Source organism: Sus scrofa, chromosome 2 (genome assembly GCF_054392235.1).
Source record: "Sus scrofa isolate SSC_HxYL_T2T_F1_AM1 chromosome 2, Sscrofa_HxYL_maternal_Yorkshire_Landrace_v2.0, whole genome shotgun sequence".
Lineage (NCBI taxonomy): Eukaryota > Metazoa > Chordata > Mammalia > Artiodactyla > Suidae > Sus > Sus scrofa.
In genome coordinates, this window is record NC_139384.1 from 71376053 (window position 1) to 71401363 (window position 25311).

At 47.1% G+C, this 25311-nt stretch overlaps 1 protein-coding gene across 11 annotated transcripts in view; it reads left to right on the forward strand.

Moving 5' to 3' along the window:
* BRD4 (bromodomain containing 4) overlaps positions 1-25311 on the forward strand; it is a 94761-nt gene that overhangs the window by 44194 nt on the left and 25256 nt on the right. For 7 of the 11 annotated variants that reach the window (XM_021079673.2, XM_085009422.1, XM_085009426.1 and 4 more), the window contains exons 2-7: positions 12497-12815; positions 16917-17054; positions 18340-18475; positions 20798-21087; positions 21758-22120; positions 22942-23070. In XM_021079673.2, coding sequence (XP_020935332.2) covers positions 12531-12815; positions 16917-17054; positions 18340-18475; positions 20798-21087; positions 21758-22120; positions 22942-23070 — 1341 coding nt within the window. In that variant the 5' untranslated portion in view covers positions 12497-12530. 11 annotated transcript variants of the gene reach the window in all.

Sequence of the window (25311 nt, forward strand, 5' to 3'; positions counted from 1 at the left end):
TTTTTTGGCCGCACCCACATCATATGAAAGTTCCCAGGACAGGGATTGAATCCAAGCTGAAGCTGTTACCTTTGCAGCTGTGGCAGTGCTGGTCCTTTTAACCCACTGCACTGCCACAGAGATAAATCTGCGCTGCCACAGAGACAATGCCAGATCCTTAACCCACTGTGCCACAGCGGGAACTCCAGTGTATCCTTCTTTTTCTCAGATATTTTGTTTTTTGTCTCTTGAGGGCAGCGCCCACAGTGTTCCCAGGCTAGGGGTCAATTCGGAGCCGCAGCTGCTGGCCTACACCACAGCTCACGGCAACAACAGATCCTTAACCCACTGAGCAAGGCCAGGGATCGAACCTGCTTCCTCATGGATGCTAGTGGAGTTCATTACCACTGAGCCATGATGAGAACTCCTCTCAGATCTTTTAAAATTGAACCTCACAGTGAAGGTCAGAGGGTAATAACATTAATGAAGAGGTCATCCATAAGCATCAGCTCTTCATCAGAGCTCCTTTATCTCTCAACCCTGAGTCAGTGTGTGCCCTTATCCTTGACAAATGTGTCTCTTCCTGGCTTCTTGGTGTGTCTTCATGTTTCCTTTTGAACTTTGAAGGCTGCTTTGGCCTTCCCTTTTGGTGAGGACTCTTGATGAACATGACTAAAATCACTTGGATGCCAGGGTTATAGTATCTCTGAAAGCTCTTGTTAGCCTGTTCTCTGAGCCCCTTTGGTCCTCAGTGAGTGTGAGTCTATCCCAGGAGCACCTTGAGTCTCCCTCTCAGCTACCATTCTGCTGCTTTGAAGAGAAGCTCAGAGGCATGATGTGCTTTTGTGTGGATATCTTCTACTCTGTTAGCCTTTCCCACTCATGGGTCTGTTGATCAGTTTTATGTTGTTTCCACTTATGCATAGAAGGACTAACTGTGCCTGTGAGCTGGTGTGTGCTGGAACATTTCAGCCACATGCAGTGGACTGCCTCTCCCTGGTGTGTTGCTAGCCATCGGCTATTACAGATTGTTCATCAACTGCACTTTGTTTACCTTACTCTTGGCCTCCCAGATTCCCAAACAATCTTAACTTTGAGCACTTGCTTGGCGGTCAGCACTAACGTGTTTCCTTGGTGTTTGATGTGCTAGAAACACCATAATTGGGGTTTTTTGTACTAGCTTTACATTTTGTTCATGAGAATCATAAACTTGGTTTTTATCCTTTTGTTGGAAATGGGAGAGTTCCAGAGAACCAGTGTGATCTATACCCCAGCAGCCCAAGCCTGTAATGTTAGCCTCGCTTGGCTAATCTTACTTTCTCACTCTTAGACATTTTCTTTATTTCAATAGATTCTCTATCTTCGGTGAAGTGTACATCCTCTCTCATTTTTGCTGCCTTTCAGATTCTTCTCTTCTCCATTCATTATTCCCTGTGCTTCGTACTGGGAAACTCATCTAAGCGGAGGAAGTGCCAGGCCTCACTGCCTCTGTTGGCTTTGCAATCTGCATGAAAAGTGTGGAAGTAAAGGCACTTAGAGGACTTCCCTTTGTGACTCAGTGGATTATGAACCTGACTAGTATTCATAAGGATATGGGTTAGATCCATGGCCTTGCTCTGGGGTTAAGGATCTGCGTTGCCTCGAGCTGCAGCTTGGGTCACAGATGTGGCTCAGATCCAGCATTGCTGTGCCTGTGGCATAGGCTGGCAGCTGCAGCTCCTGTTCGACCCCTAGCCTGGGAACTTTCATGTGCCAAGGGAAAAGGTGGCGGAGGGTGTGCAGGTAGAGGAGTAGGAGTAATAACTTTATTTTATTTTATTTTATTTTATTTTATTTTGCCTTTTTGCCTTTTCTAGGGCCACTCCCACAGCATATGGAGGTTCCCAGGCTAGGGGTTTAATCGGAGCTGCAGCTGCAGGCTTACGCTACAGCCACAGCCATAGCCACAGCAACTCCGGATCCGAGCCGTGTCTGCAACCTACACCACAGCTCACGGCAACACCAGATCCTTAACCCACTGAGCAAGGGCAGGGACCGAACCCGCAACCTCATGGCCCCTAGTCGGATTCGTTAACCACTGTGCAATGACAGGAACTCCGGACTAATAACTTTAAAAGAGGCAACCAGAAGAAAATGTTGCTGTTACCTTACTTCTGAAGTACACAACCTGAGACCTGTCTCAGTGGGTATGTAGACTTTAGGTTAACGCCATTGTATTTCTGTCAGTCTTCCAGCCTCTAATTTGGAGACTTGGCCAAGTCAAGGTTGCTTTGAGAAGCAGTGCCTGGAGGCTAGCTCACGAGGTAAAGAAGGCAGACATATCAAAAGACCACATCAAGAGGTTATTGGGTTGGGGTTATTTGGTTGTTGTGGTGGTGGTTTTTTTTTTTTGTTTTTTGGGTTTTTGATTTTTTGGTTTTTTTTGGTCTTTTTAGGGACGCACTTGAGGTACATGCAGGTTCTCAGGCTAGGGGTCAAATCAGAGCTGTAGCTGTCGGCCTACACCACAGCCACAGCAGTGCTGAATCTGGGCTGCCTCTGCAACCTACACCACACACAGCTCACAGCAGTGCTTGATCCTTAACCCCCCTGAATGAGGCCAGAGATCAAACCTGAGTCTTCAAGGATAGTGGTCAGGTTCATTAACTGCTGAGCCATAACAGAAATTCCCAGTTGGTTGGTAGGTATGTATGTATTTTGTCTCTCTAGAGCTGCACCTGTGGCATATGGAGGTTTCCAGGCTAGGGGTCAAATCGGAGCTACAGCTGCCAGCCTATGACACAGCCACAGCAATGCCAGATCCTTAACCCACTGAGCAAGGCCAGGGATCGAATCTGCATCCTCATGGATACCAGTCGGGTTTGTTACCTACTGAGCCACAACAGACACTCTGGTTGGCTTTTAAATGTAAGTGGGTATAGTCATCCACAGACCCACCACCATATCCCACTTCATTTTATGGTTTCATGTACCCACTTGACCTAATTTTATCTAATTTTGCATTCTGTGATTCAGTAAGCTGCAGTGCTGTTGCTGAATGCAGTCTTATATAGAATGAAGTATTGTAAAGACTACATGTCTTGCACAGCTGACTATAAATATTCTCCGACCCTTTATAGAAAAAATTAGCCTCCCTCTGCTGATATGTTTTAGCAGTTTTGATCTTGTCCACATCAAAGTTTTGTTTTCTTTTTGACTGCGTACCCATCTCAGGAACTTTTTTTTAAGGGCGGCACCCAAGTCATATGGAGGTTCCCAGGCTAGGGGTCGATTTGGAACTATAGCTCCCGACCTAGGATCTGAGCCATGTCTGCAACCTTTACCACAGCTCACGACAACACCAGATCCTTAACCCACTGAGCCAGGCCAGGGATCGAACCTGCAACCTTATGGTTCCTAGTCGGATTAGTTTCCGCTGCAACACAATGGGAACTCTTCAGGAACATTTTAAATTCACAAGCCCATCTGCCCAGATGTAACCATCAACACCGTGATGTAAGCCTTACATAACAATGGAACTTTTTACTTTATCTCCAGCTGCTGGCAGCTCTCATAGGGAAAATGTGGTACAAAATTTTCACTGCCCCTAATTTAATGTGTCTGCTGCTTGGTTTCGAGTGTACAAGCTGCATGAAGGAGGATTAAGGCTTATAAGAGCTGCCTCAGTGCACAGCCCTGGCCAGGCTCCAGACAGCTCAGTCTGGCTGATGACACGAGCACTGTTCTCACCAGCTGCCTGAGCTGGTCAGATGGAAAAGTAATCCTGCTTGTGCTTCCCCACTGACACAGATCACACAGTGAAACAGGCACCTTCACTCTGAATGGAAAGTAGCTTCTGCTTTGGGACCAGGAGCAAACATACTTTCTGATATTAGTATTTTGGAACCAGTATAATCAGCATTTCAAGAAAGATGTACCTAGGACAGGATAAGATTTGCTGCAGATTGACTAGTATTGAGAAATAACTAGGTTATCCCTTTTTCTTTGTCACTGGGTAAAATTTCGCTCTTCCCCCAAATGATCCTTTATAGGAGAATCTTGCGGTGATGGAGAGGGGACCTCTTCTGTCTGAAGGGTGTGTGCTACTGTGAATTTGTAATTTCATGAGGCTTGTATCAGTTGGCATTGGCAAGCATTTTTCTTGGCATGAAACCAGTTAAGCCGTGGCCCCCAGGGCCATTTATTGCTTGGGAAGCATAAATAACAATTTGCTCTACTCTCCCCTTGACCTCTCTCCCAATGGCAGCAGCAGGGAAGTGTGCTGCTAATTTCACCTGTGATGTGAGCCAAGTCATAGATGGCCAGGTGCTGTGAGGATATTCTTTTTTTTTTTTTTTTTTTTTAAGCTGTTTTATTTTTATTATTATTATTTTTTTTTTCTTGGTCTTTTTAGGGCCGAACTCTCGGCATATGGAGGTTCCCAGGCTAGGGGTCCAATCAGAGCTGTAGACGCCGGCCTACCCCAGAGCCACAGCAACGGGTGATCCCAGCCATGTCTGACACCTATACCACAGCTCACGGTAATGCTGGATCCTTAACCCATTGAACGAGGCCAGGGATTGAACCCACGTCCTTTTATGGATGCCATTCAGGTTCGCCAACCTCTGAGCCACAGTGGATTCTCCATGAGGATATTCTTGACTTTGATTTGTTTTTACAGGGATGAAATTCTTTGGAAGTTAACCTCACTTGCTTGAGGGTCATGTAACATGCAGCTGCTTTTGCAGAGAGGGCAGGTCTGTTGACTAATATATGCTGGGATGTGGAAGTGGGGTGCCTTCGGCCAAACCACAGACCCTCAGGCCCAGCAGTGTTGGGTAACTGGACTGACTGTCACCCCTTGCTTGATGAGCAGAGGCAGCTGTGATATAGAGCAATCAAGAGACACAGTCAGATGGACTATGGGTGACCTCCAGCTGACTGGGAAACCACCTACTCTTATTCTTCATTGCCTGGAGGATGAAGATGATGCTTCCACTATCTGCCTTATGGGCTTGCTGTAGGATTAAATAAGCGGATACAGTCAAGTGTTCGGTACAAGGCATCAGCCCCGGAGGCAGCAGGTACCTACCTGCTGGTGAGCTTTCCAATAAGCCCTGGCACAGGTGCATTTGGTGGTAGTTTGCATAAAGCTCTGCTAAGTGTGGTCGCTGTATTTCATGGAAGAGTTCATGAAGCCTTCCAGTTAACCTGAACTGCTCTTGTCTTCCCTTGTTGCATCTTGCTGCCTATGTGTTATGTCACTTCAGGATGATGAGTGAATGGACAGGACAGAATCAAGGTGGGTGAGGTCGCTGGGCTTTGTGGAACTTCTGGGAGACTAGGACTGAAGATGGAACTACAAGTACAAAGTGTAGCTAGTCAGCCTCTGTCGAAAGGAATATAGTACAGTCTAACATTAATTATCAATTACCTTTGGCTGATAGTTCCCACAGTGCCTCTCTGAGTTACTGTGACACCCTTGCGTGCCTCAGTACTCAAGTTTGGGAACGAGGACACTGACTATCTAATTTTTCTTCACTTTTTTCTTCTTACTCCTCTAAACTAGGAATGTGTTATAAGGTATCTTTTGGAAGTAGATCCAGGAATTGGACACACCCATCGGACACACTGAGTCATGCAGCCCTCTTTGGGTTGGAAACAGTAAATGAAATTCTCTTTCTGTTCCTTGACTTTCAGCTAATTCAACAGAGTACATGGTGGCACCCACCTCTTGGCCACAGGTCAGTGTGAAGACAGGGAACAGCATTTGGATCTTTGGTTGTAAAACTTTGGTTGAAGACAATGTCTACTCTGTCGTGAGAATAAGTTTGAGTTTTCAGCTTTCTCCCCATGGATCCTTGGTGTTGAGAGCCATTCATTTCCTGCAAGACTCAGAGCATGCAGAGAGCAACCCTGCATACATCCTTATTGATTTACTCAGTCCCTATGTATCCCATCTTTTACATTTGTAAACAGTGTGCTGCAGCATGCAGGTATAGATGAAGATGAAACTATGTTCCAGATAGGAATGAGATTCTTATATTGTTTCCAGCCGCCAGTGTTCCTGAAGTCTGACCACAGGGCCCCATCCAAGTGTTCCTCTACTTTCCACACCCTTGCTTCTTTCACTGCATTTCCTACTCCACAGTCTGGGACTTGTAAAGACAAAAGCCCAACGTGGTCACATGGCCCCTATGCTCTGCCTGCCTGCCTGTCCTCCTTTCAACTCTTCACATGCATGGTTATCTCTCCTGCTTCCAGACCTGTGCCTTTGGTACTGCATTAATTGTACCTTCCCCTGTCCATCACAAGACTTGTCTCCCTCTGCCTTATCCACCACAGGAGTCCATGGCCACAGCAGCCCTGCCATTCTTTTTCACAATACTCACCCAAGTATTGCTTAATCACTCAAAGAACATCATGTTGACTGCAGAGTTCCCAAGCCTGGAATGTAGCTCAGATAGGACACATTGGCTGAGCAAGTGAGGGTAAAGCTGTCACGTTTTCCGCATGAGAGTACCTAGTGGTTTTCTTTTCCAGAGTTTTGAAATTGAACTAGAAGCCCTAGGGTGACAGTCTTGTGGTCCCTGTAGGGTGACTTCTGTACCTGAGCCATTTACTAAGTACTTGCTATGTACTGGGAGGACAAGGGTGAAGTAAGATGGCCCTGCACTTGGGCTCCCAGGTGTGTGTGGTGGGGCTGACCATTGGAACCACTAGACAGAGATCAAGGAAGCACCAGATAGAGTGAATGAATGGCATGAAGGTGACAAGGAAGGGCCCATTGTGGCCACTATGTTTGGAGTGTCGATGCTAAGGGCAAGGACAATGTGGGGTGGTGGCAATCACTGTGGGAAGAATTTACCCCAGGTGGCCACCCAGTTGGATCTGTGCCTTAAAAAAGTTTGTCCTGGCTCTCAGGTAGAGCTGCTCACCAACCCTCTCTTCTTGGCTTACAGAAGACTAGAGAAATTCTTGTTGGTTTCTTTGCTGCGGTATGAATGAATGGCTTAAAATTTCCTAAGGAGTTTTACTTGCATATGGAGGCTGAGCTTGCAAGCTGCAGACTGTAGGTGTGAATGCTGTCCAGGTCCCCAAGTGGGTACAGAACAGAAATCCCAGGGATCCCATGATGGTTCCACTTGCCCAGTCGTTGGTATGTGGCAATCCCTCACGTTGGGATCATGAGTATCATCTGTCATTGCTTGTCCTCAGTGCTTCATAAAAGGAACTTTGAAGGGCGTTCCCTTTGTGGTGCTGCGGAAATGAATCCAACTAGTATCTTTGAGCATGTGGGTTCGATCCCTGGCCTTGCTCAGTTTGTCGGGGATCCTGCGTTGCCCCAGCTTGGATCCTCTGTTGTTGTAGCTGTGGCGTAGGCCAGCAGCTACAGGTCCAATTCGACCCCTAGCCTGGGAACCACCATATGCTGCGGTGTGGCCCTAAACAAAAAAGAAAGAATGAAGGAAAGAGAGAGGGAGAGAAGGAGGGAGGGGAAAGAAGGAAACTTTGAGGTACTTATGAATCCATCTCATCTCTCAAATTCATATCATGCCTTCGCATTTGAGCTATCAACCTCTAGCATTTTGTTTCCTTAGGAATTGACCTCACTTGTTACAAGTGTGTGGGTTTTACGCATTTATTGGTTTTTTACATTACTTAGGATGGACCAGCCTGTCCCAGTTGTTTCCATTGGACCCTCCTATGGGTGCATGTTCAGCTCACAAATGGAGACTTCTTTGGCTTAAAGTCAACTGAAACTTCCAGGAATCATGTCGTATTATGATGGGTCACTGTAGCTGGTTAGGTATCAGATGTGAGTTGGCAGGCTAGAAAGGTAGTGGTTTAAAGCAGAGACAAAGTTAAAGGGTCAGGTTTTCTGTAGAAAAAACTGTTCATTATTTGAGCAGAAAATTCAGCTTCCTTGACTCAAGGGCCCACATGGATCTGGCTTGAAGGTGAAGGCAAATGGTTGTGTCCAGAGCCCACCATCCTTTAGTTTTGCTGAGAGTCATTTTGGAAAGAGAAAAGGCACAGTCCTGCCCAGAAACTATAGAAATCAGTTACCTTGACTTCATCTTGCCTTGGGGACACTTTTTGAATGAAGATTTCCAGAATGTCATTACTTGATGGAAAATATATGGGGCTGCTTCCTCCTGGTGGGATGTACTTGGCCCCATGGCAGCCTGCATCCTTGTGGCTGAATAGAGCTCCACTGCCCTAGGGGTAGAATATATACTTCACAGTGGGGCTGCTCCTGTCCCTTGCCTGCCTTAGCTCACCTGGCACTTGCTTAGCTGTGTAATTCCTGAATCTTTTTTTTTTTTTTTTTTCTGGGAGAGATCTATTAGTGGAAACCAAACTTCACTTTATTCTTTATCCTCACTTAATGCCATCCAGCTTCCCAGGCTCACTGAGAGATAGCATAGCACATCCAAGCTTCTCTTCATGATGGGGGTCACAGTTCATTCGTCCCCTTTTGCTCTTTTGGACATGCTGTCCCTACTGCATGGAAACCCTCTGCAGCTGACTCCAGGCATCCTTAAACCCCACTGACCTATTTCCTTCTCTGTAGTGCTATCCATCTCTCAGTACTTATGTCCAAGCACTCAGCTGTCCTGTATCTCATTCATGGCCACCAAAGGCTTCTGGTGGCATTTTGCTTGTGTCATTTGTCATTCTGTTTCCCCCTTCTGTCTTACTGGCCCCCAACCCCAGTTTCTGTAGTTGCCCAATAAATTATTCCCCCCCCCCCATCCACTTACTCTAGACCTTGCTTCTCTGAGATTGAGGTCCCACTCTTTATCATCTAAACCTCAGAACTCATAGAGAAGTCTTTTCTCTCTTCCTTGCCACTCTATTCAGGAAGGAATGCATGCTTTTTGTCTGCAAGGCTCCATGCACAGCTGAACACAGCTTCCAGGGTGCTACCTCCCTCTGTCCCCTCCTCAGGCTGTCCTTCAGACTGCTTCACCTTAGGTCAGCAGTGACATGCCTTCAGCCAGATTTCTTCCCTTCTTCCCATGTCATACTCAGTGTCAGGCGATTCAGCTTAGCTCCTTGTTCTTTCCTCCCTCTCTTCTGTTCTCTGAGCAAGCTCAAGATTCCACATCTTAACCTCAGCCTTTGGATGCTCCCCTTCCCTGGATCTGTATGTGGTTTCCTTCCTGCTTTCATTGGGGTATGTTTACTCAAGTATGGGCTCCAGAGTCCATTTTTTCATTTCCAAACTCCTGGCCAAGTGTACTTCATGTACCTCCCTCCCACCAGTGGCCTTCCAGGACCACTTAGCCCTTATTTCTGGCCATACTTATACCAGGAGTACCTCTGGTAGGAAAAAGGAAGTACCTTTATTCCCCAGAACCTGAAGCTGGCCTATCCAGTCACATCTGCCTTTGGAAAGTATGCTTCCGCAATCCACAGTGCTTCTGCAAACTTGTGCTGTTGCAAAGTTTTACATGTACACCATCAAATGAAGTTGCTTCAGGGAAATGTCTCTTTGTGGTCCTGAACTCATGGCACACTGCTCTCTTGTCTTGGGGGATGCTCTCCACAGGCTGCTGGCCAGCCATTCTCCACCTCCAGTCTCTATCATGCTCTCATGCCAGGTGCCTGTCTGGTTTTCTGAGTATTCCTTCTCCATCTCTAGTACAGTGCATGCAGAAGAGAAGTATCAGGAATCGGCTTTACAACCCTCAAACCCTATTCCTGGGCTGGTGTTCTTCACATAGAGAACTTAAGAGATTGCCATAGGAGCTGTCCTTTCTCTCTAAAATCTTGGGAGTTACCCTGGGAAGGTGCAAATTCTAAATTCTTGCCTGGCATCTTGGAAGCAGTTGGAAATCATTAAACACTAAAGTTTAACATCAGGTGCAAGACCACCTGGAGACACCTAACTTACACTGCTGTAACATGCCGTTCCTCCAGCATTGGACATTATTGTCCTCTCCTGTTCATTAAAAGTATTAATGAATTATTCAAGGTTTTGGCAGGTTTTTTTGAGTGATTAGTATCCATCCCATCTATGACTAGGCAAAAAGCACTCTTGAATCTCTTTATCTTTTTGGTGGATGGGGGTAGAGAAGAGTCCTTCCTTTTAAAGCAAACAAAGATTCAGAGTCTTGCAAGAGGTGGCCTCCAGCTGCTCCCATATGACTCGCCTCCCTGATGCAGCCTTTTTCTTTGGAGCAGCGTTCTCTTTTTGGGTTCTCTAGCCAATTGATAGGCCCATAGTTAACCAGAGCACACTGGAAAGAAAGCTGTTTTCCTGGCTGTGTCAGTTATATTGAGGCCTGGAGCCAGAGGTCTAGCTCTCCACAGCCCCCCATGATGAACTCAGCACCGAGTTGGTTTTACATAGCAAGTTCTCTCCTTTTGCCTTTTTGGGGGGGGGTGCTCTTTTTAGGGCTGTACCACCCGCAGCATATGGAGGTTCCCAGGCTAGGGATCAAATCGGAGCTGTAGCCGCCGGCCTACACAGCAGCTCACAACGCCAGATCTGTAACAAGGCCAGGGATCATACCTGCATCTTCATGGATACTAGTCAGATTCATTTCCACTGAGCCACGATAGGAACTCCTCCTTGTGCTTTTAAAATTTGGTAATTTACCTGAACTGCATTTACAAAAACCATTATGAGAACCTTGTTTTAAATTACACTTGGACTGAATTATAAAGTAATTCAGCAACTAGAGTGCCTAATATGTGCTAAGTGTGTTCCAGAAAGCTGTGACACAGCCAGCCAGTTGTTTTTTCTGTCCCCTCTGTCTCTCAGAGTTCCATGATCCTAAAAATCTACCCTCTTTTTCCTAAGTCCTTGCCTGACTTCCTCAGCCAGAGAGGTTTTCTTACCCTTCTGAACTCCTAGCTTTATTACTAGAGCTGCTTGTTAGATGTAGGCAGCTTCTGGTTTACAGCTTTTCTTCCTCTAGGAAGAATCATTCCTTTTTCATGCCAGTAGAATAGTATTGGAAAAAGAGTGCAAATGGTCAGTATACTTTTAAGCAGATGTTTCTTCTCATTAATAGAGTATGGAAACTCTCAGCACTCTGAGTAAAGGAATGAGTTAATGTGTTTGTTGCAGGGCAGTTTGACAGTAAAAACCATGCACCCACTGTCCTGCAGTTGTCCTGTTAGAATAACTGGACAAGTGCGCAAAGTTGCCCTTTAAATGATGCTCATGATGTGGGCTGAAGCAGCAGGGGGTTGAGGGCAGTGTGTAGGACAGAGTGCTAATCACTGAAAAGTGTTCTCATGTGGCCCCCCCTTCTCCTTCCATAGGAGCTGTCACAGGAGGTACTCCTCTGTACCTTTATAAATAAGCTTTGAAAATCTGGTTAATAAAATTGTAGGTCATGTATGGATTCATTTTTATGTTTTTGTCTTTCGCCTTTTCTTGAGCAGCTCCCACGACATATGGAGGTTCCCAGACTAGGTGTCTAATTGGAGCTGTAGCCACCAGCCTACACCAGAGCCACGCAATGCGGGATCCGAGCCGCGTCTGCAACCTACACCACAGCTCACGGCAACGCCGGATCCTTAACCCACTGAGCAAGGCCAGGGATCGAACCCACAACTTCATGGTTCCTAATCGGATTCGTTAACCACTGTGCCACAGTGGGAACTCCTGGATTCATTTTTATGTTATCAGCAGTTAGTTACCTTTCATCAGCAAACATGCATTAAGTTATCAAGAAAATTTTCTTCCTAAGTACAAGACTTGGCCCTGAGCACTCAGCAGTGGACTGCATGGGCTATTCAAGGGTGGTGACCTTCCTGCTCCATCCTGCCCGGCCCTTACTCGCCAAGTGGAATTATCGATTTGGCTGTATGCTTCATGAACCATAAATAAGAAATTTAATGAAAATGGGAGTTCTCATCATGGTGCAATGGATAACAAATCCGACTAGGAACCATGAGGTTGCGAGTTTGATCCCTGGCCTCACCCAGTGGGTTAAGGATCTGGTGTTGCCGTAGGCTTTGGAATAGGTTGCAGACACTGCTTGGATCCAGCACTGCTGTGGCTTTGGCATAGGCCTGCAGCAACAGCTCTGATTAGACCCCTATCCTGGGAACCTCCATATGTCTCAGGTGGGGCCCTAAAAGGACAAAAGACAAAAGGAAAGAAAGAAATTTAATGAAAATGATGTAGTTTGGGCCTTGCAAATCATTATCTCTCACACACACTGTCCCCTCAAAACTCACAGATGTGAAAACTTGTTTGATGCTTATTATACCCACTTTCTCTTGAACTCTGTAGCTCCCGCAGCCCCTTCCAGCTCCTACTGGACTCTGGACTCCATGCCCACTCCCTCAAAATTGGTACTTGATCTCTTTTCTCTACTGGATGATGAGTCCTTGAGGAGAGTAGACACTAGGGCCCTTTAGTTAGTGCACAGAGTGTCTCCCCAGTCAGCCTAATCAGTTTTCACTAAAGGAACTCAGCCTTTGAAGGCTACAGCCCTGGGCAATATCATTGTGAGTGGCACCCATCTACTGCCTGTTCTCTGATGGTGGCTTTTCTCTTTCCTTGTAGAGTGCCCAGTGAAGAATGTGATGGGATCAGTAGCATGTCTGCGGAGAGCGGCCCTGGGACAAGATTGAGAAATCTGCCAGTAATGGGGGATGGACTAGAAACTACCCAAATGTCTACAACGCAGGCCCAGGCCCAACCCCAGCAAGCCAATACAGCCAGCACCAACCCCCCACCCCCGGAGACTTCTAACCCCAACAAGCCCAAGAGGCAGACCAACCAACTGCAATATCTGCTCAAAGTGGTGCTCAAGACACTATGGAAACACCAGTTTGCGTGGCCTTTCCAGCAGCCTGTGGATGCCGTCAAGCTAAACCTCCCTGTGAGTAACTTGGGCAGGGTCTGGAGCTGCTATTCTTCAGGTCTCCTCCTGTGTTGCTTCTGGTGCGGGTGGACCTTTTGGGAGATGGGGGTGCCTTTGAAGTCATTGTGAAAGTGCATGGCCTGGCTCTGAACTCCAGCACCCACGGGGCCCTTGGGTGAGTGGTTTCAGTAGTCCTGATGAATGAAAGTAGTGAAGGGGAGAGAATGTGCTAACTGGCTTAAACAGTAACTGGTTTCTTCGATATTAGGATTCTGGGAAATACTATGTAGAGAGATCAAAACTGGAATGGAGGAATGCTTGCATTGCAACTTGCCTTTCAGCCCCATGGGAGAGCCACTGTGGGGTCACTTGATAGTTCAGGTCCTCCCTTCTCAGATGTGGTCACCCAGACTGGCCCATTGGGCTCAGCAGAAGTAGTTGGTCAGATTGTGTGGGAAGGGGAGTGGTTTGGCTATAGTACCTGTTCTGGTACTTGCATCATCATCATCACCCAGAGCACAGGGCAGGTAGTTGAGTATTTTCCAGCGAGCCAAGTATGTAGAGGTAGCCTTGATGGAGAGGGGGGATTTGGGTGCAGCTTTGCCTCTGGCTGCCCCTGCACCCTTACACCTGCCCGCCTCGTTGTGGCCACATTGCACTTGCTCTTGTTCTTTTGTACCCTTATTCCTCTCCTTTTTCCTTTGAGAGTTTGCCGACATCCTGTAAATGTTTCTGGAAACTCAACTTGTACCTCTAACTGAACCTTGGGGAGCAAACGTAATAAACATGTTTAATTTTTTCCTTTTTTCAAAGCATCAAGAACTAATTTGTCTTTAAATTGCCCTCTGCTGTTTGCCAAATCTCCCACACACCCCTGGATGAAGGAATTGAAATCAGATGATTGTTGCTTTTGACAACAGGGTCTACAAGTTAGAGCTGCACAGGTATAGGATCCTCAGCCTCTACTAGACATCTGGTTTCAAGGAGGAACATACCAGTGTGACCTTCCTTGCTTGAAAGTCACTGTGTCTGGCAGCTGTCCAATACTATCTATCCATTGAGTACCTTTCATATGCACTCAAGAGTCAGGAGGAGGCACTTCAGGTCTGGGCCACAAACTAGCTAAGGAAAGGGGGTGGGGGAGCAAAAGAAGGGTCCTCACCAAATCTGGACGTTAGAGAGATCACTCTTGTCTTTGACTACAACCAGGAGTAGAGACAGCAAGCCCATCACTGAAACGAAGCTCTTGGGAGAGCTCGCTATACCAGTTTCTAGCTGGGCCAGTGGGCTGGACTGTGTAGGGTCCACAGATGAGGTGACTTTTCCTAGAGCAAATGCATAGAATGGGGAAAGAAGGGGCTGGGAGTTGGAATCCAAGGGGGACCCACAGCTTTTATAGCACTGGAGGGAGGTGGGAGGCCAGGAGAATCGCCTGCAGAGAGCAGCGCCCCCCCACCCCAGTTTCCACATCAGAGACTACAGAGAGGTCAAAGAGATGAGGATTCCGACCTGACCCTCCTGTTGGCCTTTAGGAGGGCATTGGTGACCTTAGGAAGATGTGACGCAGAAGTAGAAACCAGATTCGCGACGGTGTGAATGAGAAGGTGAGGATATGAAGCCATCATTTCAAGAAATTTGGCTTTGAAGGGAAAGTGTTGCAGGGTCAGGTGGAGGAGGGGTTGGTTATAGGAAAATGCAAAGGGCACAGAAGACAAGGAGGGCTGAGAGGGTGAAAGACCCAGGAGAAGGTGGGGCTGGGGGGGCCTGAGATTCCAAGAAAGCAGTATCCCATCCAGCAGGACAGACATGAGTGTGGGTGGTCTGTTAGGGGGTTTGGGATTTTGAGGTCATTCTCTGAAGTGGAGGCCAGATACCCCAGGGGCCACAGTATGACTGTAGATGTCACCTTCAGCAGCTCAGACCTAGGAAGAAGAGGCCAGTGGACAGTGGTACTGATCTGGTATCTTCAGAGAAGTGGGAGAGCTAGGAGCTGACTCAGAGGGGTGGGGCGGGGCTGGCTGGCTGGGAACAATGTTATGCTAAAGCCCAGTTTGCCAGGAATACTCCCTATTCCAGGAAATATTAAACAGGGCCACTTCGAAAAGGGTTCATTCCTTTTCTGTCTTCTGGTGCCTTCCAGACCTTTACCTGTGTTTAGGCTCTGGTCCCTGCTGGACTTGCTACTAGAATATCTGCTCCTCTCTCCCTCCCTTTCTTTTTTTTTTTTTTTTTTTTTACCGCCCTGAGGCATATGGAGCCCCTGGGCTGATAGGAGATCAGATCTGAGCTGCAGTAGAGACCTAAGCTGCAACACCGGATCCTTAACCCACTCTTCTGGGCCAGGGATTGAACCCGTGTCCCAGTGCTTCCAAGACACCACTGATCCCACCCGTTGTGCCACAGTGGGAGCTCCTGCCTCTTTAATTCAGTACTCCTTATTTATAAAAACCCCTCTAAGCCTCTGCCTCCCTTTCAGTTCTCCCTACCGCCGTTTGTCATCATTGCACCTTCTCTTTCATTTTTTGTCCTCAGCCACTATCCTACTGGGCCTTGAACCACTTCACACTAAGGCCAACTCAAGCACCTGAGATCTTTGGCCACAGAATAAAATCTAAATTTTCCCTGGGGCATATATATTTCGTCTTGGTTCTCTCGGGAAAGGTGGTCAGAGCAAATACAGTACAGAAAGTCTGGTTCAGTCTCCCCTTAATGCCTCCTGGCCAGGGCAACTAGGCTGGTGTGTGCAGCCCCGGTTGGGGCAGGACTGTGATCTGTACCAGCCTTTATGTGTATGCTGTGGCTTCTGTTCCTTTCTCATGAGTGCAAGAGCAACTCAGAACCTTAACACTTATTGTTCACCTTTTCAGTACTGTCCACCCCTGTTCCTGGGCAGGACCTCAGTGCTTGCTAAAACATAGGCCTGCCCCTCTACTGTCAGATTCCACCTTGGACTTGGTTCTCATACTTCACCTGAGCCTAATTATGGGAGCCTCAGAGTATGTGGTTCTTGGTGGGGCTGGCTGGCTGCATGCAGGTCCCCCTTCATGCCCGGCCTTCTGTGGTCCTTCCACTTAGAAATCTGGGCACTGCCGGATCTGTCCAAAATTTCTCCTATAGTGGTTTTTATAAATAAACTTTTGTTTTTAGAATAGATTTGGATTTATAGAAAAGGTGTGATGATAGAGTTAGATTCGAAAAGCTATTTAGAACATCTACCCCTGACATCTGGCTTCTTTTGTTAAGCACCTGTAGAGTAAGTTCTGAAGGTTTGAGGAGTGGGGCTGCTGGGAGGTTTTTTGTTTGTTTTAAACTAAGGATTGTGAAGGCTGTCCCTTTGTTTCCTTATCTGTCACTTAACCTGGTTAGTTGTTGAACTGTATCCAGATACTAGTGGATCCTTAGTAGTAGACTCCATGTAGGTAGAAGAAATGGAAGTGCAATGAACTTGACTGAAGGTAGAGGCTTTTGTTCTGTGGTTCTTCAGTGTGACAAGAAGCAAGGGATCCAGTTGTTGGTGGGCCTGAATGCTGGTTCCATAGGATTTTGTGTTTTATGGATATGGAAAATTTCAAATGGTGTGGAAAAAGTAGAACCTACCATGGCTTATTTTAACGAGATAAGAACCACTACTTGGGAGTAAGGAAAACTGCACCTGTGGCACGTAAGAGTTCCCAGGCCAGGAATTGAACCCATGCCACAGCAGCGGACCAAACCATTGCAGTGACAGTGCTAGATCCTTAACCCATTGTGCCACAAGGGAACTCCAAGAACCACTTTTTAAAAGGCTGTATGCTTTCCCCATTGCTTATTAAAAATGAAAGGATATTTAAACATTTTTTTTTAAAAAAAGGAAAACTTTTATCTCAGTAAAGACAACCTGTTCCCAGACAGGGCACTTGGCAAACTTGTACGTGTCCCCACTAAATTGCCACTCAGCATTTAATAGTCCTTTCCTGATCCACTTTATCTTGGGGGGTCCCCCATGAGATGGCTCACTAATGCTGTGAAATAGGTTAGGTCCACATTCCTATGGAATGATCTGGAGCGAGATCCACAGGCCTACCTATGACTGCCATATGGCTGCAGAAGTGACCATTGGCCTTTCTCTCTGCTCTCCAGGATTACTATAAAATCATTAAAACACCTATGGATATGGGAACAATAAAGAAGCGCTTGGAAAACAACTATTACTGGAATGCTCAGGAATGTATCCAGGACTTCAACACTATGTTTACAAATTGTTACATCTACAACAAGGTGAGATGTGGGGGCTTGTGTTCATTTGCCCTGGGGAAAAGGAGGAGGTGGGCATGTCTGGAACCCAGGACAGGGGTTCTAGGAGCAGATAGGATTGAGTCTGACAAGAGACCACTGCAGGCAGAGATGAATAGGGCCACTGGTTTTGCCTGTGACTAGATGTGTTTCTTTTGAGACCACAAACATTTTGGCCATGTTTCTAAGCTGTCTTTGTTAGCTTAAAGTTTGCACTTCTGATGCCCTTGGGATTTTGATTCTTGAGCATGTCCAGAAGAGAAGGTATGAAAAGGACAGTACACTGCTGTATAGCACTGAAAACTCTAATAACCGGTATTCTTTGATAATATATGTGAGAAAAAAATTTGAGAGAGAATGGATGTGTGTGTATATATATGACCAGGTCAGTTTGTTGTCCAGCAGAAATTATCACAACCTTGTAAGTTAACTATACTTCAATAAGACTTTATATATGTGTTTGTATATATATATTTATATTTATGTATATAAATAAAAGGATAGTGATAACACATTAAAGAGTCTGTTTAGATGACACATTATCAGGAAGGAGCCTAATAAAATGTAGTTATGAAAAGGTATGCTCAAACAGAAACCTAAATGTGAGGGTGCAGTGGGGCCTGCCACATCTGGAACCGTGGACGTGACCATTGACAACTCGTGGCCATAGTAGCTAAATCATTCAACTTGGCTGTCCCATGAAATCGGATCATTTGTTCATAATCTCAACTCTCTTCACTAGGTTTAAGTGAAATGTGCACAGATGAAATTCTCAGCTTAGAGCTGAATGGGAATCATAAGTTATAGATGAGGTGGCAGAGTGGGAACCCATAAGGCGGTGAGAAATGGGCATTCCTCCGAGCCCCAGTGAGCTGCCTTGGGGGTACAGGGGAACATTATTGGAACCCTGCTCACACATCTGTGGCAAAAGAATTTACGTAATTCTGTTGAAGTTGCATTGTGTCAGTGGAGGCTCTACTGCAGGGGAGGGCCCCTGCCTGTGATTGGCAGAGCTTGATGGACACTTATGGCATTAAGATGGTTTCTTAGATCAGAGCTTAAAAGACTAGAAAGGTAGCAGACCTGCAGGTGTGTGAATCCTCCATGATACCAGATAGTGCAGCTTTGTTGCAGCCCTTTGGGGTTCAGGTTGGTAAAGGACCCTGACTATGATACTCCACCCTCTGGGGCAGAGGGTGAGGAGCTCTTGCTCTGTCTAGAAAGGTGGGGAGGGCTTTGCAACCTTCACACCATGTGTCTCCTCTTTTAGCCTGGAGATGACATAGTCTTAATGGCAGAAGCTCTGGAGAAGCTCTTCTTGCAAAAAATCAACGAACTGCCCACAGAAGAAACTGAGATCATGATAGTCCAGGCAAAAGGAAGAGGACGTGGGAGGAAAGAAGCAGGTAGGGTACTTTTGGTGTCCCTAGCACTGTTAGCTTCACACCAAAATAAGGAAATTGGCTTTATTTTTCTCCCTCATTGTTGTCAACCTTCTCCAAGTTCATTGGGAGACCAGGAGTGGTGGAATGCACCACCATATAGTATAATACCATATAATATAATAGCTGTATTTTTTTTTTTTTTTTTTGTCTTTTTGTCTTTTTTGCTATTTCTTGGGCCGCTCCCGCGGCATATGGAGGTTCCCAGGCTAGGGGTTGAATCGGAGCTGTAGCCACCGGCCTACGCCAGAGCCACAGCAACGCGGGATCCGAGCCGCGTCTGCAACCTACACCACAGCTCACGGCAACGCCAGATCGTTAACCCACTGAGCAAGGGCAGGGACCGAACCCGCAACCTCATGGTTCCTAGTCGGACTCGCCAACCACTGCGCCACGACGGGAACTCCAATAGCTGTATTATATGCTCTGGTTGCCTTGTTGCTGTTTTGGGTATGGTGAGGCCAGGTTCATCAGGGGAACTGCCCCAGAGGGTCATATGATCATGTGACCCTCCCCCAAAGTAGAAAAAAATGGGCCTTGCCATTTTTGATGAACTTCAGTTAAAAAGAAAGTATTATAACCTTTTCAAAACATTTAACAAGAGTTCCCGTCATGGCACAGTGGTTAACATATCCGACTAGGAACCATGAGGTTGCAGGTTCAATCCCTGCCCTTGCTCAGTGGGTTAAGGATCCGGCGTTGCCGTGAGCTGTGGTGTAGGTCGCAGACGAGGCTCGGATCCCTCGTTGCTGTGGCTCTGGTGTAGGCCATGGGCTACAGCTCCAATTAGACCCCTAGCCTGGGAACCTCCATATGCCTCGGGAGCAGCCCAAGAAATGGCAAAAAGACCAAAAAAAAAAAATTTAACAGTTATTTGAATTCTTTATCTCACCAGTGCCACAGATAGTCTTTGTTTTTAATTTTATTATTTTTGTCTTTTTAGGGCTGTACCCACAGCATATGGAGGTTCCTAGGTTAGGGGTCGAATTGGAGCTGTAGCTGCTGGCCTATGCCACAGTTCATGGCAACACTGGATCCTAAACCCACTGAGTGATGCCAGAGATCAAACTTGCATCCTCATGGAAACTAGTCAGATTTGTTTCCACTGAGTCACGGCAGGAACTCCTAGTTTTTTTTTTTTTTATTTTAGATAAAAGAAATTAACCCTATCAAAGGCAGTTTTAATTAATATTCTGCTCCTAGATCCTTGAGGTTTGCTATTTGATAGTCTTCTGAAGTCAAGTCCTCTTTGTATATTTTAGCACCCATCCCTACCCCCTACCTGCCAAAGGATTCCAAAGGCCAGCTGGTAGGGAGTAGACCACTTGTGAAATGTTTCTGCCTAGGAAAAGTTTTAGCAGCTACCTTCTGCATCTTATCATCTGCAGCTCCATGCTGCAAAAAAGCGATGCTTGCTAGGTGGCCTGTGCTGTGAGTTGTTTGCTTCTCTTAAGGAGTGGGCTTTCACCTGCCTTCCTGTCTCGTGCAGAAGTACTGACTTTGTGGGAGCAAAGGCAGTTGGCTAAATCCCCTGCAGTACTGAGGGGTAGTCAAGGAGAGATGGTCTTGAAGGTCATCCCTTAGCCATGCAACTTGCCCAGAAGCATCCAGTATTTTTAAATCAAGGAGCCCCACTCTCCCCGCCTGGGACAAGGGGTTTGGTATTTACAAAGGAGGGACATGGGGCCTTGGTGTTGCAACTCTCCTGCACAATTGCAGGGAGATAGTCTGAGCTGGTTATAAAGGGCAGCAATTGTCTGGCCTCCCACTGTGTCTCAGGAGGTAGGGGCTTGTCAGTTTCCAGAAACCTTGGCCAGGGTTGCCGATTCTGGCCCCCTGCCAAAAATGCTTACTGAGGAAGTAACATTTCTGGGAATGAGGGCAGCTCTGCCTGAAAGTGCCAAGGAGCTTTTTGTTTGTTTGTTTACTTGCTCTCTATCACTGTCCTGATGCTGACTCTCACTGTATGTTCCCTGCTCCTTTGACTCAGGCCTTCATGCTAATGGGCGAGGGAGGGGGGAGTCTTTGTCCAAGTCAGGATTTGGAGCTAGGACACCCCAGGAAGTGTAGAATACGGTATGTCACTGCTCTTGGAAGCCCCCTGGGACAGGTGGACAGATCTTGCTGAGGTCCAGGATATTCCGTTGTTCTGTCTCTTAGGCAAATAAGTGACTGTGTGCCATGCCCATGCAGATGAGTGCTCACCACGTGTGGCAGTGTCTCCCCACAAGGTCAGCCAGCATGCAGGCACAGCATCTAACCACCTGTTCTTTTTATGATTGCTAGTGTCGGCAAAACCTGGCATCTCTACGGTACCAAACACAACACAAGCATCGACTCCTCCGCAGACCCAGACCCCTCAGCAGAATCCTCCACCCGTGCAGGCCACTCCTCACCCCTTCCCTGCCGTCACCCCAGACCTCATCGTCCAGACCCCTGTTATGACAGTGGTACCTCCCCAGCCACTGCAGACACCCCCGCCGGTGCCCCCTCAACCACCACCCCCACCCGCTCCAGCCCCCCAGCCCGTGCAGAGCCACCCACCCATCATTGCGGCCACCCCACAACCTGTGAAGGTGAGCATTCTCTGCATGTGTCTAGCTCAGCCTGGCCACTGGCTGGCTCCTGCCGCCTCAGCTAAATGACCCCTTCCTCCTTCCTCTCCATTTCATTGAGACTTACAGTAAACAGTCACCTGTCCTTCTGGTTCTTGGGGCACTTGTGGGTGTTGCGGGGTTGGGGGTTGAATCATGCTGTGTTTAAATGAGCATAGCCCAGAAGCTACTACCCTGCTGATACAGAAAGATCCCCTAATTGAGTCAAACCTCCCAGGGAGTTGCTATGCTTCCCCCATTTCTAATTTAGACCACATGTTTGCAGATGCTGTCTAAACATGTTCCGAGATATACCTCCCATGGGTGGCCAGAGTGACAAGGGTTGGCTCTAGGAGAGTTCCCTGATCTATAGGAAACTGCTTTAGGAGGACTCTATGGTCTCCAATAAGCAGATCCCACACTCAGTTGTGTGCTTTTTCCTGCCACTGGCAGGGTCCTGTCCCAGCTGCAGAACAGAGTGGTGGGACAGGGTCTCTCTGTCTTCAATCCTTCACCTGTGGAATTACCTTTGGGCCCTGTTCCCTGTGAGTGTTGAGACCCTAGAAAGGACCTGGCTTCAGGAGTGACCCTGAGGGCCCGCTGTGCCGGCTGCCGCTTCTGACCGTGCCTATCACGCCTGTGCTCTCGGCAGACAAAGAAGGGGGTTAAGAGGAAAGCAGACACCACCACCCCCACCACCATCGACCCCATTCACGAGCCTCCCTCACTGCCCCCGGAGCCCAAGACCACCAAGCTGGGCCCCCGGCGGGAGAGCAGCCGGCCTGTTAAGCCTCCGAAGAAGGATGTGCCCGACTCGCAGCAGCACCCAGCGCCAGATAAGAGCAGCAAGGTCTCAGAGCAGCTTAAGTGCTGTAGTGGCATCCTCAAGGAAATGTTTGCCAAGAAGCATGCGGCTTACGCCTGGCCATTCTACAAGCCCGTGGACGTGGAGGCGCTGGGCCTACATGACTACTGTGACATCATCAAGCACCCCATGGACATGAGCACTATAAAGGTGAGTGGATGTACCCCCAGGAGGTGGGGAATGGGCTCCATGGGACAAGGAAGGCCTGTCTAGGAGGAGGCTTCTCCAAGAGGAGTAGCTGACAAAACTCTTCTTACCAGCCCAAAGAAGCCTAGCGCCCCCTGCTGGGGATTGTGGGGGATATCTGAGATCCTCTGGCCATTTTAGTCACAGCAGTGCTGACCCCTCTGCTGAAGACAAACCCTTTGTGGCCTTGAGGCCAAGTGCCCATAGAGGCCTTCATGTGGTAGATGCTCCAGGAGAGTTTAGGGAGTGGTGACTTTGCCAGGTTCTGTGTCATGGAAGGGGCAAGTGCTGGCATTTTCATTGTAATGTATTTTGAGGCCTCTTCGGTTTTGTTTATTTTAAGCCTTTTGGCATTTTTCTCCTATTCCGAGTTGAATAAACCTGCTCAAACTTGGGCAGAGCAGGGAACATTGCTGTCTTCCTTTTGACCAGTGTCCTGTCCTATGTCACAAAGGCAAGTATACATCAGGTCAGAGTTGGGTCTAGCACTCCCTTTACAATTCTGGTTTAAGCTTCTGTGAATTCTGTGTCCATTCGTCTTTTAGCCAGGCGTGGTGAGTAGGTTTGGATACTAGCAGAACAATTCCTAGCCCTGAGATTTACTGTTGAGTGTTTCTTTGTCTACCTCATGCTAGCACTGCAGTGATAACCTTTTCCTACTAGGGTCGGGTTAAACCCAGAGCTTTTGAGAAGCCACCTTTTTCCTACAGGCAGCCCTCCTTGCTGCCCCTCCCCATTGGAGCAGGGGCAGCCATGGTTAACCAGGACTTGTCCTGTTTTTCCAGTCTAAACTGGAGGCCCGTGAGTACCGCGATGCTCAGGAATTTGGTGCCGATGTCCGATTGATGTTCTCCAACTGCTACAAGTACAACCCTCCTGACCATGAGGTGGTGGCCATGGCCCGCAAGCTCCAGGTGAGGCTCTGGGGAAGCTCCAGGTGTGGCATCCTGCAGCAGAGCAGGCTGGGGTCCTGGGTGGGCCAGGCCTCTGTGGGCTTTGGAAATTTTATTTATTTATTTTTATTTTATACTTTCTTTGGTATTATGCCATGTTGCTTTGAAAGAGTGAACTAAAGTCAGAAAAATGTACATTTTACATTGGGATTATTTCATTATGATTAAAGCAGGGTGATTGGTTTTGTTCTTGGACATTAGGGGTTTGGGGTGTCCCACTGAAAGTCCCACCCCACAACCCCACCTGTATTCGGGTGCCCTTGGCCAGAAGAGTACACATGCTACATGGCCCAACCTCTTCTCCAAAACAGACCTGTTTCAAGTCGACGAGGGACACTCTTGCCAGGTAGACACTGTCATAGTTGTGAGCTGAAATAATGTTCAACTGTGGGCTTTCTTCACCAGAGCCTTGAAAGCCTTTGTTGCCTTTTAACTACAGGATGGCTGCTTCTAGATGTTCCGTGTGGCCATGATGCCCTGATGAGTGGGATTTATGGCCCCTAGGAGTTGATTCTGGGTGATAAACACTGTAGAGTGCACACATGGGTGGAAGGGAGGGGGCAGTGTGAACTAATTCCATTTCTCTTTATTCAAAAAATGGGATAAATATATACCCAAATTTCAACAGAATTCAGGAATTAAAAATTATGGAGAATAAGTTCAGTATTTAGTACTGTTAAAGTCTGGGTTTTTGTTTTTGTTTTTTTAATTCTTTTAAACTACACATATTAAAAATTCCCAGCCTCTTCTTCCCAAGGCCCTCGCTTGCACTTTTGCTTTTGGGATCATAGCAGTCTGTGGGCTAGGCCACCTGCTGAAAAGGTACAGGTCCGGTCTGCATATCCTGTGTCAGGCTTTCTTAGCCATCTGAAAAATGTTTCCAGGACAGAAGTGAGGACTTGCAGAAAAGCCTTTGGTGACCTATGGGTCAGTGGCTGTCAGAGGTCACCTGAGCCCTGCTGCTTGCCTATCTCCCAGCCCTGTTAAGCTCCACACATTGTCCCACATTCACTAGCATAGTATGTACCTACATCATCACATTGGACCAAGGCATGGTGTCCTTTGTTCTTTCACTTTGGGCCCATCTGGGTGAGCCTTTGTTTTAAAGGATGTGTCCTGAAAACGTGGCGGGGGGGGGAAACCTTAATAGACTGGACATAGCTATTGTTATTTAAACACATACTTAAGACTTGAAGTTTTTTTTCCTTTTTCTACTGGCTGTTTTAATTTATTTAGTTTATTTTAATTCTGTATTCTCTGAGGTTTTTTGTTTTTGGAGGGGAGACTATTTAGATGAGATTGGGCACATTCAGGGTGGTATGGCCATAGACAGAGATGCTATTTAGTTTGGTGCTGTGTTGTCTGCTTTCTTCACAGGGCGCCTTTTTCACAATTTGTGTTTTTCATCTTTGAAGCAGCTCAGACATTATAATTTTGCTGCAATTCTCATACATAGCCACCAAGTGGCAGTTGTGCCCTCAGAGACTCCCTCTCCCTCCTCCATGCCTGAGGACTTGTGGGGTAGCCTTTGCTCAGATTAATATCCCTGACCTTTATTTGCCCTCATGCAAACAGCTAAACCAAAACAAGTTCTCTTCCAGCACCAAAGATTACTGTTTTGAGCTACTTTATTTAAGAAGAAAGAAGATATCCTCTGATGTATTCTTACTTTCTGTCTTCCTAATTTTTTTTTTTTTTTTTTTGTCTTTTTGTCTTTGTTGTTGTTGTTGTTGTTGTTATTGTTGCTATTTCTTGGGCCGCTCCCGCGGCATATGGAGGTTCCCAGGCTAGGGGTCGAATCGGAGCTGTAGCCACCAGCCTACGCCAGAGCCACAGCAACGCGGGATCCGAGCCGCGTCTGCAACCTACACCACAGCTCACGGCAACGCCGGATCATTAACCCACTGAGCAAGGGCAGGGACCGAACCCGCAACCTCATGGTTCCTAGTCGGATTCGTTAACCACTGCGCCACGACGGGAACTCCAAAAGAAAGGGTAGTCGAGCCAGCCAGGAGATGTCTTCCTAATTTTTGTGCCTGTTCGGCAGGGGATTGGGGAAGGTTCTCTTTTGGTTTTGTGTTTTTTTGTTTGTTTGTTTGTTTGTTTGCGTTTTTCTTCTTCTGAAAGTGGCATGAGCACATCCAGACATGGCGTTTACTCAACAAAGAGGACGCTGAGGTGTTTATCACACAGCAGTCTCTT